Source organism: Mus caroli, chromosome 9 (genome assembly GCF_900094665.2).
Source record: "Mus caroli chromosome 9, CAROLI_EIJ_v1.1, whole genome shotgun sequence".
Lineage (NCBI taxonomy): Eukaryota > Metazoa > Chordata > Mammalia > Rodentia > Muridae > Mus > Mus caroli.
The window spans coordinates 105,457,662-105,474,977 of NC_034578.1; the positions used below are offsets into that span (position 1 = coordinate 105,457,662).

Consider the following 17,316-nt stretch of genomic DNA (forward strand, 5'->3'; position numbering starts at 1 on the left):
TAGCTGAAGCTGCTGTTGCTGTCCTTTGGAGAGTTAGTTTCTTTGAATATTGCTGTCCTGCTTCATTTCTATCTCATTGTAATATGAACCTTGATGCCAAGGGCATTTTGACCTATTAAGTGTATTTTTCTCAAGTTTAATAATTTTTATTGATGTGTATGTGGCTGAATGTATGTCTGTGTACCATGTGTACAGTGCCCTCAGATTTAAACAGTGCCTGTCACATTCCCTGGGACTAGAGTTACAGACGACTGTCAGCTGCTGTGTGCTTGCTTCAGATATAACCCGAGTATTCTGAGTGCTCTGAATCACTGAGCCGTCTCTGCCACCCCTCAAGGGCACATGATTCCCTTCTGCTATATAGTTATATAAATTTATATTATTTCTTTTATGTTTGAGGAGTTGGAAAAAAGCAAAAAAAAAAAAAGCAAATTGGTATGGTTTGCCCACTCAGAGAACCATAGCACAGTTTTTTAATAGCATGAATTAGGATCCAAGATAAGGATGTCTCTCATGTGATGTCAGTTTCTGTGAGGTGTCAGGACTTGTCTTAGTTACTCAGATGTGTCAAAGAATGGTTTTCTGGGAGGGGCGGGGGGTGGCTTAAACCCACGTGCATGCAAGGCATCCTGTAACTAGCTCTGTAGACCAGAGATCCGTCTTCTGTTTCCCCAGGGCTGGGAATAAGGATGTGTGCCGCCATCACTTTTGTTTGTTTCGTTTTGTTGTTGTGGGTGGCAGTGGTGGTGGTTTTTTGTTGTTGTTTTTGGTTTGCTTCTCTTCTCTTCTCTTCTCTTCTCTTCTCTTCTCTTCTCTTCTCTTCTCTTCTCTTCTCTTCTCTTCTCTTCTCTTCAGATGCTGTTGTCCCTGAGTTATCTGGATTTCATTTTGTTGACTGGCCTTGAACTCATAAGATATTGGCCAGCTTCTGTTTCCCTTGTGGTTAAAGGTGTGAGCTCCCATGCCTGGCTACATCAGATACTTTTGTGCATTTCCTTTTTTATATTTTATTGTAATTTTTATTTAAGTGATTTTTGTATATGATTTCATTTCTGTTCATCACTCTGTAGACCAGGCTGGCCTAGAACTCAGAGATCTTCCTGCCTCTTTCTCCCAAGTGCTTTGATTAATGGTGTACACCACCACCTTCTGGCTTTGCTTAAAATTTAAATAAGAAAAAAAATTTTTTTTGATAAATATTTGACTACCTGTATTGATATAGACCATGTGTGTTCAGTGCCCTTAGAAGTTAGAAAAGGGTTAATGGATAGTTGTGATCCACCATCTGGGTGCTGGTAACTGAACCTAGGTCCTCTGCAATAATACAAAGTTCTTTACTGCAGAGCCAGCCCTTGATTTCCCTAATGCATTTTCTATAGGTTTTTCTTATTCTATAATCAACACTCAGGTCATAGACCTGCTGTCATCAGTAGGCATGTACTTTTTGTTGTCAAGTAGCCCACATTGGCCTCAAATTTGGAATCTACCCATCTCTTCACAATACTGGGGTCAGAGACCTGGGCCACCGCGTCTCCTTTAGTCACTAATACTTTTCCTCGGCTTTACCCATCCCAGGAGACCGGTTCTTCATCACATCTCTTACAAGATCTTGTTATCAGCCGGGCAGTGGTGGCGCACGGCTTTAATCTCAGCACTTGAGAGGCAGAGGCAGGTAGATTTCTGAGTTCAAGGCCAGCCTGGTCTACAGAGTGAGTTCCAGGACAGCCAGGGCTACACAAAGAAACCCTGTCTCGAAAATCCTAAACCAAAACAAAACAAAAAAGATCTTGTTATTAATAAGATCTTTATTGTGATACCAGCATTATAACTGTAGAAATTATGAACTTACCATTTATTTAAAAGTTGGTATGACCATTTGTCTCTCTCCATTCACATAGAATGACTATTTCTTTATTTTGAATTTGTTAGTAATGCCTATTATTTATTTTCTCTGTCGAGTACCAGTTTTGTAAAGTGTAAAGATTCTGCATAACTCAAAAAGCAAAAGTGATCATTAAAACAACTTGTTTTAATTTTGCAGATGAGCAGGATGAAGAAGCAGTTACAACAGGAGGAAAGGTAAAAAGTTTATTTAGGCCTGAAATGAGAGAAGATTCTTAGTCATGTGCACTGAGCAGAAGCTGAACTGTGTATGTTCAGATTGGCCTCAAACTGACCTGTGTCCCAGGATGTCCTTGAACTATTGATCACCCAGTTTGTCCCTCCTGACTACTGTTCACTGTACCTGAGGGGCTTGCACATGCACTAGGCATGACCTGGTCCCCCAGTCCATCCCTTGTCTTGTAGCATTTCAATTTCTTGATCAGGCTTGTGCGTACACTCCTGTACCTAGTTAGTTTTGGTTTTGGTGTTTTGATTTTGGTTTTGGTTTTGGTTGTTTTTTGTTTCTGTTTTTGATTTTCTCAAGTGTTTCAAACTTTCCAGTTGGCCTTGGCCTTGAACTTCATGGCTGTCTTTCAGGATGCTAAGATTGCTGTCATTAACTACCACATACAGTTACATTTCTTTATCCAGTTAAGTTTCATACTCCCTGATAATAATTATATTGGGGGAGGATAATTTTGGTTTTGTTCTTGTTTTTTTTGGGGGGGGGGGTTATTGTGGTGGTATGGTTTGGTTTTTTGTTGTTGCTGTTGTTGTTTTGTTTTGTCTTGTTTTGAGACGGGGCTTGTCCATCATGTAGTCCTGGCTGTTTGTGAACTTGCTTTGTAGACCAGGCTGGCCTGAAACTCACAGATCCTCCTGCCTCTGCCTCAGAGTGGTAGGAGTGACATGTGTCACCACCACCTGGCAATCCTTGTATTTCTTAGTCAGAAGTCTCAGTGAAAACAGCCTTAGCATTTTCCAGGACCACCTCACAGGGTATAACCCTTAGTCCCGTCCTCTCCCTGTTTACAGAGTAGCAATCATAGCCGACTGTGCTGGTTCAGATTAGTACTATAGGTGCCTAGCCTTGACTTTGTTACCTTCCTGCTGTTTGTAAGGGTGTAGTATAGACTGCAGCTGAAGTTGGCTGTTGATACTTTTAATCTTTCTTGGGCAATGTTACTGGTCACTGATCCTGAAAGCATTAGATGACAAGTAGGGTTGGCTGCTTCTTTAAAAAAAAAAAGCAGGTGGGCTTAATTTCAGTCCCACTTGTATGTTTAGCTATTAATGGTTATCATAATATTTTATTACTGGTTTTAATTTTTTTGAGATAGCATTTCACCCTTCACCCCCCTGCTTCTACGTGATTAGAGGCATGTACCTCCATGCCTGGCAGAAAGCAAAATTTCTTGGAATGACTTTTTACTTCCTAAGTCTGTTTGTAATAGAAATGTTACAAAGTAATGTTTAACATTACATATTTTTGTTTTATGCATTTATGGGAAGATTTTAACATGTCATAATTTAACTATTTTTTGAAAGGTGGATTGTTTTTGTTTGTTGATTGTTTGTTTTTTGTTTTGAAGCAGGATCTCTACATAGCCCTATTTGTCCTTGAGCTCACTGTGTAGACTGGGCTAGCCTGGAACTCACAGAGATCCCAATCTGCCTTCCAAGAGTTGGGATTAAAGGCCCAATAGGGTTTGTTTTTGAAAGCCCGAGTCTTGTGAATCTTGGGCTTTTCTCATTCACTGTGTGACTCAAGCTGACATTGGACTCATCCGAAATCGTGAGCACAGGTTCTCTAGGTGATGTTACCATACCAAACTCATGTAACTAAAGTTAAAAGAATCAGATACGTGTTGGCCTTGGCAGAGTCAGGGCTAGCCTGGTATACATTCTGAGGTTCCAGGACAACCAGACCTATACAGTGAAGGACCTCTTCTCCCTCGAAAAGAATCAGTGGATTCTTCAATAAACTTTTGTTTTCTGGTTGGGTTCATTGCAATCACTGGCTTTTATTAAGGAAATACTGATTTTTTTATTACATTTTCTACATGTGTATACTCATGTCTGCCATGTCACGTGTGTCTGTACGTTAGAGAACAACTTTCATGGGTAGAGCCTCTCTTCCCACTATGAGGCTTCCAGGACTCAAATTCTTGGTGGCAGGCATTTTTTCCTTGTTCCAAGGGGAAAAACTTAGGTCATAATTGATTCATCAGACATAGTTTAACCAAACCCAAATATAAGCACATTAATACTGAGAATATTTTTGTTAGCTTCCTTCTTTTGAGGAATCGGTTTTGTTAATGGATAATAATTTCTCCACCATACTATCCAGTACTTTCTGCTTGTACATCAAATTTCATTTTTTAAAGGTAGTTTTATTTATTTATTTATTTATTTATTTATTTATTTATGTGTAAGTACACTCTAGCTGTCCTTAAGTACACTCTAGCTGTCCTCAGACGCACCAGAAGAGGGCATCAGATTTCGTTACAGCTGGTTGTGAGCCCCTATGTGGTTGCTGGGAATTGAACTCAGGACCTCTGGAAGAACAGTCAGTGCTCTCAACCTCTGAACCATCTCTCCAGCCCCCCTTTTTTTTTTAAAGATTTATCATTATATGTAAGTACAGACTTCAGATGCACCAGAAGAGGGTGTGAAATCTCATTATGGGTGGTTGTGAGCCACCATGTGGATGGTGGGATTTGAACTCAGAACCTTCAGAAGAACAGTTGGTGCTCTTAACCACTGAGCCAGCTCGCCTGCTTGCTTGCTTGCTTGCTTGCCTTCCTTCCTTCTCTCTCTCTCTCTCTCTCTCTCTCTCTCTCTCTCTCTCTCTCTTGTTTTTTGAGACAGGGTTTTTCTGTTAACAACAGAGAATTTAAGGCTCTCATGAAGTTAACTCAGACTCGGCTGGCCTCTAACTCACAGAGATTCCCTTGCCTCTTCTTCCTGGGTGCTGGAATAAACGGCTTAATACACTGCTGCCTTACAATTTTCACCTGTTTAAAAATTGATCTTACTTTACTTATTGTGTTTGTGGGTACACTCAAGACATGTAGGTTACATAATGAGGGTCAGAGGACAAATTGTTACAGTCACTACTTAGGGTTGAACTCAGGTTCCAGGCATAGAGACAAACCCCTTTGCCCACTGAGCCTTCTCACCAGCCCATAAAAATTCATCTTAGGAATATACTGACATGTACTGGCATGTTAAGTAGTATGGCCCAGGAAATTTTGGTCAAATCAAGGTTAAAAAAAAATCAGTCTCTGGAAAGAATATAGATTCAAAATATTTAGAAAAACATTTCATAACTTTAAAAATTATAAGTAATGGGCTGAGGAGATGGCTCAGTTTGTGAAGTAACTGCTGCTTAAGTTCCAATCCCCAGCACCCACAGCAGAGCCTCATGGGGCAGCAGTAATGGGACCTGAATTCCAGATCTGGGGTTGGGGTAGTGGAGGTTTTTCTACCCACAAAGCTCATCCATTGCCCATTCACCACAGTCAGATCAGGGCCTCTCAGGTTCATTCAGTGACCATTGCTCAAGAATGAGCCACACATTGATAGAGGAAGATACTTTATGTAAATTTTGTGCTTAGACACATACCTGCTCACACTCACAGCATTTATATAAATATGTGCATATTTACACACATGTACACACACTAAAAGTTGATAATTGGCCAAGAACTTTACTGTGTAGAACATAGTAACAGAGTTTTATTATGTAGAAATGTTAACAAATTCAGAAATTTCTTCTGCCTCCTACATTCTGGGATTAAAGATACCATGCTACCATGCCAAGCTTCCGTAATATTCTTGATTAAAAACCATTTATTCTAGTCATGAATAGAAGCTTTAAGCTATCTTTTGAAGGTGTGATCTATCTTACTGGAAATGGCTTGTCCGGTGGCTTAGCTAACGAAAGCAGTAGCTCTACAACTCCCAGACCCACTGAAAGGTAGAGGGGCGGAGCTAGCAATGCATTGACCTCTGACCTCGACCTTCCACTCCTGCTAACAAGGAAAAAGGAACCCAAAAAAGAAAGTAAAGGGCAACAATTATAAAACATCTGCGAATGTGAATATAACTTACAGTGTGTAGTCTGTGGTCAGGTTTGCTCTGAGAAGAGATATCAGTAAAAGAATTTCTAATGCAGTTGAACAATTTCATTTTAAACTGGTAGGATTGGAACAGGGTCTAAGTATGTAACACAGGCTATGGATAGAGTATGTGTGCCTGCAATTGTGAGAGAAAAAGTTGGAGGACTGGGTCTCTTCTGACATGTGGGGCCTTCCCTCCGTAGCCCTAGTTGTCCTTGAACTCCCTGTGTACATAAAGCTGGCCTCAGACTCATAAATGCTCCTGCCTGGGTCTTTACAGTTGCTGAGATGAAAGGGCTATCACAAAACTCAGTTTTAATAGCCAAGTAACTTCTAGTATAGGCCCTTTAGCTGTGCTTCCTGGACATGTGATGTGTTTATAATTCAATGCTTCTGTGTATTTTTCTTTTTGTACAGAAATATTCAGTAGTTGCTATTTTAACTCTTGCATCATTATGAGGAATTAATGAGTTAAGGTATATAGGGCTATTCGTAGGTACTCTTACTTAGTATTTAGAATAAAAGCAATCTTTATGTTATGTTAGTATCCTTACTTGTAGTTGAGATTTGTGACCCTGAAACTGTATGGTCACAGTTGTCATCACTATTGTGAAGGGCTTCAGAGTCTTCAGGGGTTAAGAGCACTGGCTGCTCTCCCAGAGGATTCAGCTTTGATTCCCAACACCCATGGGTTAACACTCAAAACTCCTCTCACCCTGATAGACACTGAATGCATGTCCCACATGCCAGCATACACTTACTGTAACGATTAAAAAATTAAAAATCTCTTGTGAAGAGAGATTTGATACATGTATCAATTCTTGAATGAACTAGTGTTACTTTTATATGATAATTAATATTTGTCATTAGTTAATTTTAGCATTCTATTTGATAAGGGAAAAGTACAGTTGTTTTCAGCTCTCCACTTTTATTCTGTTAGAAATAAATGTTTATACTTGAGAATTGTTTTCTTAGTCCTTCAGATTGGATGTTACCTTTCATTGACCTCTGTTGTGTGTGATTTGTCTGTTCTCGCTGTGAACAACACATTGTTTTTTTAGGAAGATGAAGATCCCAGCAAAGGTGATCCAAGTCGCTCAGTTGACCCGGGTGAAGACAACGTGACAGAACAGACCAATCACATCATTATTCCCAGCTATGCATCCTGGTTTGATTATAATTGGTAAGTGGGATTTTAACACCTTAAGCATGGTACAAAGGGGTGGAAACACTTAACCGTCCCATCAGATCTGCGTTTACCGTCTTCCCAGTCTCCCCAATAGACAGCATGGGCAGCTATCTTTATAAGCATGCTCTTCTTACTGTGTTACCATGCAGTGGTGCTCAACCTGTGAGTCCTTCAACCCCCTTTGGGGGTTGCATATCAGATATTTATATTATGATTGATAATAGTAACAAAATTATACTTAAGAAGTAACAGTGAAATACTGTTAGGGTTGCGGATTGCCACAAGATGACAGCCTAGTGTTTAGAAACCTCAATAGCTATGATGGCTGACTTCATCATCGTGTTGCTGAACTCAGTAGTCGAATTTTCTGCTATACAGCTTCCAAAGGTCTTTTCATTTTGAGCCTTTTTATTTTCCTAGTGTTATGAAAATGGATGCTGACATTTATAATGTAGTTTGAGACTGGGTCTTGTGCTTTACTGCATACTAACACCAGACTTCTGTCAGTCTTGACTGTATCAGCTGTTGGTGTTACAGATCTGAACCAATGTTCCTAGAAAACTCTATCACTTATAAAGCTTTAAGGGTGTTATTTTCCTCTCATACGTAAAGAACGTTGTCTAGTACAACCAGTCTTATCAGCCGGCAGCTTCTTAGCTTTCCTTTGAGAAGTGAGGAGTGTATTAGCTCTGCTGTAGGGTTCAATGCTCTTTCAAAACCATCTGCCTCCTTCTTTTCTTACAGTATTCACGTCATTGAACGGCGCGCACTTCCTGAGTTCTTTAATGGAAAGAACAAATCCAAGACCCCTGAAATGTGAGCCCAGTGGTTTATAAAACTTCCTATGTTCACAGCATGAGTTTGTTGGTTTGGTTTGATGTCTAAGTGTTTTGTCTACGTGTGTATGTGAACCACGTGTGTGCAGTGCCTGTGAGGGACAGAAGAGAGACTTGAGGCTGGAGCTGTAGAAGCTTACGAGCAAACCTGGGTCATCTGCAAGACCAGCAGCAAGTCCATGAGCCCTCTCCCCACAATTCCCACTGGTTGTTTTTGCTTTTTGTTTCTTTTAATTTGCAAATTCGTGAGTACCACTAAAAAATCATTCATTTTCCACCATCTTAACTTCAAAGTAATTTTTAATATTTTTTTCTTCCTAAATTTCAGATTATGTGTATGTCAGTCCTAGCACTTAAATATTGAATGTAATAAATGGTGTTTACTAGTGGTTTCTCATAATAGCTTTTAATTATTTCTATGTGTGTTAGGATTTGCATACATTCTCATATAATGATATGGCAGGTAATAAATCTTTATCTTCCTGATAGATTATTAATTACAAGCTTATTATAGGATTATTCAGCTGCACTTGAACTGAGTTAAGTTTTCTAAAGCATTAGCTTTTGATTTTGGATTAGAAATAAACAGGAAGGAGTTTGCTCTTCAGGAAGTATATCTGTCTACTCTTTGTGAGCTGTTGTATGTATGTATTTAAATTCTTGTTTGTTTGCTTGTTTCTTTGCCCTTTTATTTTGTAAAAAAGGGTCTTGCTGTGTACATTAGGTGAGCTCACAGTGATGTGCATTCCTCTTTCCTGAGTGCAGGGATCAAAGTGTATTATCAGGCCTAGCTGTCCTTCATGGAACAGTAATCTTTTTCTGTTGCTAGCATGTAGTGCCATGATATGATTGTTTCGCAGTTACCCTGTTTTAGAGGAGAACTGACTTAAATAGTATTCCATGTAAAGTATAGCATAGGCAACAATAAATATACTCTCTTTGTATTTTTCTATGTTAATTAGGGATTTTGTGTCTTGATGTCAGAGATAGTGCTTGCTAACCTAATACCGATGTATTGGAGTCACCTAAATCCAGATTGGACTTTCAAAACCTGTATTGATTTTTTTTCCATGTTTTTAAATATTTAAGGGTTTGGAGAGTCATCTCTTTTAAAATTAGACTTTTCTATTTTAGCCTTTTTCATCTTGTAACTGAGTCATTTTTATCCATGCGTGTTCAGTAGTCTTTTTGCTCTTACATAGTTGCCCTTGTTTGTTTTCAGACTTTTCTTTTGCTTTTTAGCTAAAAAAATTGTTGGTAGATGTCATGATCCTTAACACTCTGTAAGACAAGTTTGTGACCAAAGTCCTCCAGTATGCCGTAGAATCTGCTGTGACGATTTTCCTAAGTTTCCTTTGTGCTCTTGTCTTGCCCTGCATTGATCTCTGTGGTCGTGGTCTGACGAGGGCATATTGCTGTGTCAGAGCAAAGTTCTTCAATGAGAAGTGAGAGTATTCAGAGATCGAGATAACAGAGCTGAGATGTTGAGTTTTGGCTGAATCATTGTCTAGCCCCCAGTTCAAGACAACAGTGCTTTGTGTGTCAGTGTCCTTGAGTAAATGAACAGGTGGACTTTATCTTATAGAGTGATTTGGAGTATTAGGTAAGCTCCTTTGCACACGGTATGGAGAACACTGCTTAGCAACCAAGACCAGATGTTCACGTTACATTGGCTGTATACTTGTTTTGCATCTTACTCATTATGAATTTATTTGAATTGTTGATATTTGGTACATTGTCAGTGTTGTTGCATATTACTGTCTTTTGGGGTGGGGGCTATAGTTGTCAAGAATTTTTACTTTGGGCTTCGGTAATATTTTACCCAAAGATGTATGTCTACATTATAAATTTTGCCCTTGTATTTTAGATACTTGGCATATCGAAATTTTATGATTGACACATACCGTCTAAACCCTCAAGAATATTTAACCAGTACTGCTTGCCGACGAAACCTGACTGGAGATGTGTGTGCTGTGATGAGGTAAAAATGTTTGACTTCTGTCCTGTACTGTAGGTGCTTAAAGATGCATTACTGCTTTTATATCTAGCCAATTTTGTATTTTAAGTTCTTATTATTCCTACTTACCTGCATCATGTGTGCAAGGGTTAAGCTTGCAGTTAGAGAAATGCATCAGCTCTCCTGAGCAGGCACCAGCGGAGAGGCAGTTAGGAACAGCCTGACGTGACTTCTGGGGAAGGAATTGGATTTTCTGAAAAAGCTTACCTTTATGACCAATTTAACTGGGAGCTCATTCTTACAGGGATTCTGTGTTTTTTTATAATCTGTGTTTCATAGATTATCTGTTTTTTTTTTTTTTTTTTAGGTTTTTCGAGACAGGGTTTCTCTGTATAGCCCTGGCTGTCCTGGCACTCACTTTGTAGACCAGGCTGGCCTCGAACTCAGAAATCCGCCTGCCTCTGCCTCCCGAGTGCTGGGATTAAAGGCGTGCGCCACCACGCCCGGCTATATCTTTTATGGCCAGATTATAAAATAACAAGGGATTTGGGTGGGAGTATATATACCATCCCAGAACAATATTTAAATTTGGGTTTTATTCTCTGTATTGGGTCAGAGAATCAATTCTTTCATCTTGGAACAGAGAGGATTTATTCTGTATTTCCTGCATTAAGAGAACTATTATTTGATGGCCATGGTGGTATATGCCTTTAATCCCAGCCCTGGAATGACAGACAAGCAGAGTTCCTTACAGTGAGTTGCCAGAGCTACACAGTAGTACTACCTCAAGATGGAACCAAGCACCCATAGCCATCATTTGACGTTGTCTTCAGGTTGTGTGTTCTCACTAACACAGTGCTAACATACTTGGCTGTTTGCAGCCTGCAGAGAAAATCTTCTCGTCCTTCTGTTTTGTTTCTTAAGTGCACTTTTGTGGATTCACAGATGAAAGTTAGTCACAGTATTATAATTTTAAAAGTTTTCATCTTTCAGGGTTCATGCCTTCTTAGAGCAGTGGGGTCTTGTTAACTACCAAGTTGACCCAGAGAGTCGACCCATGGCAATGGGGCCTCCTCCCACCCCTCACTTCAATGTGTTAGCTGACACACCCTCTGGGCTTGTGCCGCTGCATCTTCGATCACCTCAGGTAAGTTAGTGGTGACTGCTCTGTCCCAGTGCTGCTGCCGACCAGTAGGTTTCTGATGGCTTGTTTTGTTTTTCATTTCTCCTAGTGTTTAAGGTAATATTGTGTCATCAATTGGTAAGACCTTCTGCTAGGAAATTAGCACATTTATTAACACTTTGCCATCAGTGTCACTAGGCAGTAAGCAGGTCATACAGAGAGTTGTCATTAAGTCTGTGTCTGGGAAGTGGGCATTAAAAACCCTTATTCAAAACTTTACTCATGATTTCAGAAGGAGACATGCATTGTTTTGAAAAGATTACTGTGGCAAAAAACAATAATAGGACATTCATACTGTATTTCCTCTTCATTGACAAAGAGAATATATCATTAGCAGAAAAATTGCCTATCTTCTCTGATTTAAAGATTGCATCAGAATTAACTGGTTTTTTGTTTTGTTTTGTTTGTTTTCCAAATTGAATTTATTGCAGTTTACCATAGAAGTATACTTAAAATTTTTTTGTCCTTTCTTTTTGTGGAAACTTGCCTAAAGTGGTTATTTTGATAAATTTTCATATTTGAGACATTGCTATGTAATTTGGACTCCTGGAACTCACTCTATAGACTAGATAGATCTCAGTTAACATCCACCTGCCTCTGAATCAAAGGCGAGTGCCAGCATGCCCAGCTGATTAAGATGATCAGCCAGTCTGAAGTAATTTTTAGATAACTTGTACACCTTTGCATTTAAACAGTAAATCCAGTCATTTTGTCATCTGCCTCACAGGTCCCTGCTGCTCAACAGATGTTAAATTTTCCTGAGAAGAACAAGGAAAAACCAATTGATTTGCAGAACTTTGGTCTTCGAACTGACATTTACTCCAAGAAAACACTGGCAAAGGTAAAGGCTTGTGAACCCACCATAGCCTCCTGCTCGATTGTCTGCTTTCTCTTACAGCACATCCAGTGTCCGATAGACAGCAAGGTGTCTGCTCGGGTCTGGCGTCCTTTCAGCAGTCACTTGTATGATTAGCAGATAGATACTGTATTAAGTAATCCATGGATTTAACAATAAGATCTTTTTAGATGTTAAGAAGTGTGTAAATTTTTACTCGCTAGATAACTATGGACAGGGTTTTGTGAGGGCACTGCAAGTTGAAAAGTAAATGAAAGCATATAGTAAGAATAGTGACCTTGTGAGCACCTCCAGCGATCCACCCAACTATTGAGATTACAGAGCAGGCTAAGCAGAAAGAACAAAGTACTGGAGGCCTGTCAGCAATCAGAAGGACTCATTTATATGAGTGAAAGAGAAAAAAGTAAGGAAGAGGATTGATAATTGGCTGTGTAATGGCTAATATTATTCAAGAAGTGATAAAAATATTTACATTCAGAGAGTGACATGGTGGCTTAGCATTTCACGGTAGTTGTGACCAAGCCTGACCACCTGAATTCAGATCCCCAGCAAACACAGAAACCCTGATGTGATAGCACCTTCTGTCAACAAGAAAGACAGGAGAATACCCATGAAGGTAGCAGGTCCACTAGCCTGGAGGAGGCTACACAGAGGCACACAGTAAAAGGGACATTGCCAAAACCATGGTGTAAACTGACGGCCCACACCCAAGGTTGTCCTCTTACTTTAAAAATATACACACACATTATGCTCCTCATTCAAAAATAAGCATAGTTTTAAAACTATGATAAAAGCAAAACAAGGAGGGTAAAGATATAACTGAGAAAGAGGGCTGGAGAAATGGCCAAGAGGTTAACAGCACTGACTGCTCTTCCAGAGGTCCTGAGTCCAGCTCTCAGTATCACAACCACCTGTTATGGGATCTGCTTCCCTCTTTTGCTGTGTCTGATGACAGCGACATTGTATTCACATCAAATAAGTAAATAAATCTTTAAAAGAAAATAAAAGTAATTGAATTTAAAGTCATGAAACACGCTTGATGTTACATTAGGTTTAAATGTCAGAGGACAAAGAATATTATATTGTAAAGTAATTAAAAACCCATTTGGATCTGTATTAAGTAATCCATGGATTTAACAATAAGATCTTTTTAGATGTTAAGAAGTCTGTAAATTTTTACTAGCAATTGCCAAACACCACACAAAATTCCTCAGTATGAAAAGAAATGAGCTCAGATAGACTTACATTGGAATCAGCAATGGCTCACAGTAGGACAACATTCCAAATATGCCTGCCTTTCTGAACTACCTGGCGTGTGCCGTTGGCTCCGTCTTTAGACTCTTCAATAGCTCAGCATGTTTCTCTGACAGTTTGGCTACTGCCTTCATTTGGGCTTCCTTATTCTTTTTGTTTGTTTTTATTTTTTTGAGACAGGGTTTCTCTGTGTAGCCCTGGCTGTCCTGGAACTCACTTTGTAGACCAGGCTGGCCTCAAACTCAAATCTGCCTGCCTCTGCCTCCCGAGTGCTGGGATTAAAGGCGTGCGCCACCACTGCCTGGCTGGGCTTCCTTATTCTTTTTTTTTTTTTTAATTTATCTATTTATTATATGTAAGTACACTGTAGTTTGTCTTCAGACATCCCAGAATAGGGCATCAGATCTCATTACAGATGGTTGTGAGCTATCAATCATGTGGTTGTTGGGATTTGAACTCACAACCTTCAGAAGAGCAGTCAATGCTTTGATTGAGTCTACAGAAACCAGAAGAGATTCTGGATGCTCTTGAACTGAAGTAGAAGATGGTTGTGAGCTATCATGTGGGTGCTGGAATTGAAGGTATGTGCTCGAGAGTGCTCTTATATTCTGTCATCTCTCCAGCCCTGTTTATTTTATGTACCTGAGTGTATGCACATTTTTGCACTATGTTTCTGTGGCATCCAGAAGAGGTCATTAGATCAGATCAAAGTGGAGTTACAAGCACTAACTACCGTGTGGAAGACTAGCCCTTTCAGTTATAATTTACCAAAGCATTTTATAACTGAAATAAATGAATAAAGTGTACTTGAAAGGCTGATACATGAATCAAATACTGAACAATTTTTTTTTTTTTTTTTTTGCTCTGTGCAGTGACATACCATTTGATATTTTCACAAAATACAAGTAGTAACAGTAAGTTTTTAGTTCCATGATGTGTGGATGTGAGAGAAAAAGAACTACATGTTATAAAAGTTTGTACATTTTATGTGATATGGAAAAATATTAATTGAAAATAGACTGACAAAATTTTAGTTAATGTTCTAAGTCTTATACAGCTATTTAAAGAAGTATAATTGTGAAATTATATATAGTCATATGTTCAATGGTACAAATATAATCTTAACTTGTATGTGGTGACTAATCCTTGTACCTAAGTGTTCTTGGACATAAAAACAAAAATACAGGAGCAACCATAGGATTATGTAAAAAATTAACAACATAGAATAAATTTTTGGTTTGGTTAAAATTTGTTTTCTTCAATCAATAGAATAGTGAAAGAGAAAATCCATTCCTAGAACTTGTCATATAGACTCAAGCTTGGTACCCCAGCACTCAGCAGGCTGATTGTCCTGCATATGAGACTAACAAAGTCAGGTCTACTCTCAAAAGCACCAAGAAACAAAGATGCTGAGAGATGGCTCAGCAGGTGAACTTTCTTAAAAGTCATTGTTCTGTGTAGCTCTGGAGAATCAAACTCAGGCTGTCAGACGTGGAAGGGAGAGCCTTCACCCTCTGAGCCATCTGGCTGGTTTGTAGGTTGGTTTTGTATAACTATGAATGATTTATCTTATTAATGCATTTTAGAATTGTATATCTAACTTATAAAGTTGAAATAAACTGTGACTAATGAAAACAAGATATTTAAGCACGCCAGACTTTGTGTTGAAGTTGAAGTCTTTGAATGTTTAGTTATTGGGGGACTCCTCTTGGTGATCAGTTCTGTGAGCTTAAAGAAATCCCACCTGAGCCTCATTTGCATACATTTGTGACCAAGTAAATAATGTCTGACTTTGTTTCTTTAGAGTAAAGGTGCTAGTGCGGGAAGGGAGTGGACAGAACAGGAGACCCTTCTTCTCCTCGAGGTAAGCTGACAGTGACAGTGGCCCTTGCTCACAGCTGATGCCTGTCAATTTCTTCTTGCTCTGGGGGAGTTTTGTTACTATTAATCTTTTCTAGTCTAGCCTTTTTGTATTGGTTTTAATCAGGTAGCTCTTTGTATGGTCCCATCTCATAATCAGAACTCTTGACTAGCCCTATCTGTCATAGATGGTAATTCAATAAGAGTGTGTGCTTCATCTCACAAGTAAACATAGCTTGTTATTTAGTGTTATAAGGAGAAATTACTGTACTTTAGGTGAAAAATGCAGCAGTTCCGTCTGCACACTGATGTTGTAAATGACCTCCACATCTACCTTTAAGATTAGTGGATGGGGCTGGAGAGATGGCTAACACATTAAAGGACAGACTCACAACCAAAAATATGAGTGGATAGTAAATACAGAATGAGGTAAGAATTCCTGAGCTACAGTTTACCCTGTGCAGGCTGAAGAGAACTGCTATATCTGTAAACAGTACGTTTTCTTTGCTGCAGGTGGATCCTATGTTGGGGTTGCCTTTTCTTTTAGGCAGGAGGCAGGGATTATCAACATGTTTATGTTGATTCCTTACCTGAGCAGCATTGTTTACTAGTAACATCACCCATAAAAGCAGTTCATGTAGAGCAAACACTAGCTTAAAAGGCAGGTTTCCAGGTATATACCCTCTAATCCTAGCATTTGAAGATTGCAAGTCCTATGCCTTCCATGATTAGATAGGACAACTTAAAAACCTTCAATGAAAAAACATCTTGCATGCATGTAAACACACACATTTTATGGTCTTGCACACTCGTAGTTCCCGTATTCAAGAGGGTAGACCATTTAGACTGTATAGGATGCTTTGCCTCAGAACCCAGTGCAAGTTTCTGTCTGTCCTTTCCTATTTGCACCTTGGCCTACAGTGTACACAGTGAGAATCCTTTTCTCCAACCTTCATAACTGTTAAAAAAAAAATTCATTTCTGTGATGTAGGCCATCAGGTAAGACAGTTTTGAATAGAAGGGCTGGTGACAGCACTCTTCATTAATCACGACAGTAGGAGAAAGAAATGAGGTAGCCAGGGGCTTTGTTTTTGTTAGTGTGTTTCACATGTGTGGGGGCCATAAAGATGTCATGGAAGGCAGTTCTTCCCTTATGGGGACCAAGGATGGAACTCAAGTGCACAGGCTTGGCTGCAAGTTCTTTAACCAGCTGAGCAAAATGCCTGGCTTTTCATTCAGTGTGATGTCCAGACATTGTAGCTACTCAGTGAGTTCCAGCTTCCAGAAGATGCCCTGTGTCCAAATCAGGTGGAGACCAATACTGGAGTATATAACCTGACTGATATTTGTCTCTGTGCACATGCGTAGGCATTCCTATTCACATGTCCTCACGATGAAGCTTCAGAACAGTATGAATTGAATTTTGACTAAACAAAATTTAGATTTGTCCCTAAGGGTTGCTTTATTGGGGATTGTTTCTAAAAATATTTCTGGCTATTTTTGAGACTGGCATTGTTTGTTTTGAGACCCTGTTTCTTTTCATAGCCCTGACTCTCCTGATACCCACTATGTATACCATTTTGCTCTCAAAGTCAGATATTTGCCTGTCTCTGCTTCCCGGTACCTAAGAATTAATCCATGTTCCACCATATTCAGCCTTGGTTTTATTTTTAAATCAATTTAAATTCCTTTATTAAAGCATAATTCCTTGGTAAAAATATGGAAGACAATGCCTTTGTTTATATTTATCTTTTTTATAAGCGATATTTGAATTATAATATCAAGATTTAAAATAATCAAAGGTAGAATGTATAGCAGAAAAAAGAATATAGTTTGTAGTGTGTTTTAGAAATATAAGCTAATATGTTTGCTGTTGTTTTTGTTTTAATGTTTATTGATGTTTTGCTTGTATGTATGTTTGTGTTAGGGTATCAGAAACCCTAGAACTGGATTTATAGGTAGGTGTGAGCTGCCATGTGGATACTGTGTGAATTGATCCCATTTCCTCTAGAATAGCAGCCAGAGCTGTTAATTGCTCTCTGGCCTCTGTATTTGTTTGTTTGTTTGTTTGAAGTTACTGTATAAGGTCAAAATGGAAATGCTTAATTAGAAACATCAAAATTATATGCAACTCGGGAAATATATCATCTCGTCAGATTTTTTTTTTTTTTTT

At 39.0% G+C, this 17,316-nt stretch overlaps 1 protein-coding gene across 1 annotated transcript in view; it reads left to right on the forward strand.

Moving 5' to 3' along the window:
- The window catches only part of Smarcc1 (SWI/SNF related, matrix associated, actin dependent regulator of chromatin subfamily c member 1), a 110,038-nt gene that overhangs the window by 44,821 nt on the left and 47,901 nt on the right, over positions 1–17,316 (forward strand). The window contains exons 13-19 of the mRNA XM_021171250.2: positions 2,042–2,079; positions 7,070–7,191; positions 7,942–8,013; positions 9,901–10,014; positions 10,984–11,137; positions 11,901–12,014; positions 15,088–15,147. Of these exons, the coding sequence (XP_021026909.1) occupies positions 2,042–2,079; positions 7,070–7,191; positions 7,942–8,013; positions 9,901–10,014; positions 10,984–11,137; positions 11,901–12,014; positions 15,088–15,147 (674 nt within the window). The remainder of the gene's footprint in view (positions 1–2,041; positions 2,080–7,069; positions 7,192–7,941; positions 8,014–9,900; positions 10,015–10,983; positions 11,138–11,900; positions 12,015–15,087; positions 15,148–17,316) is intronic.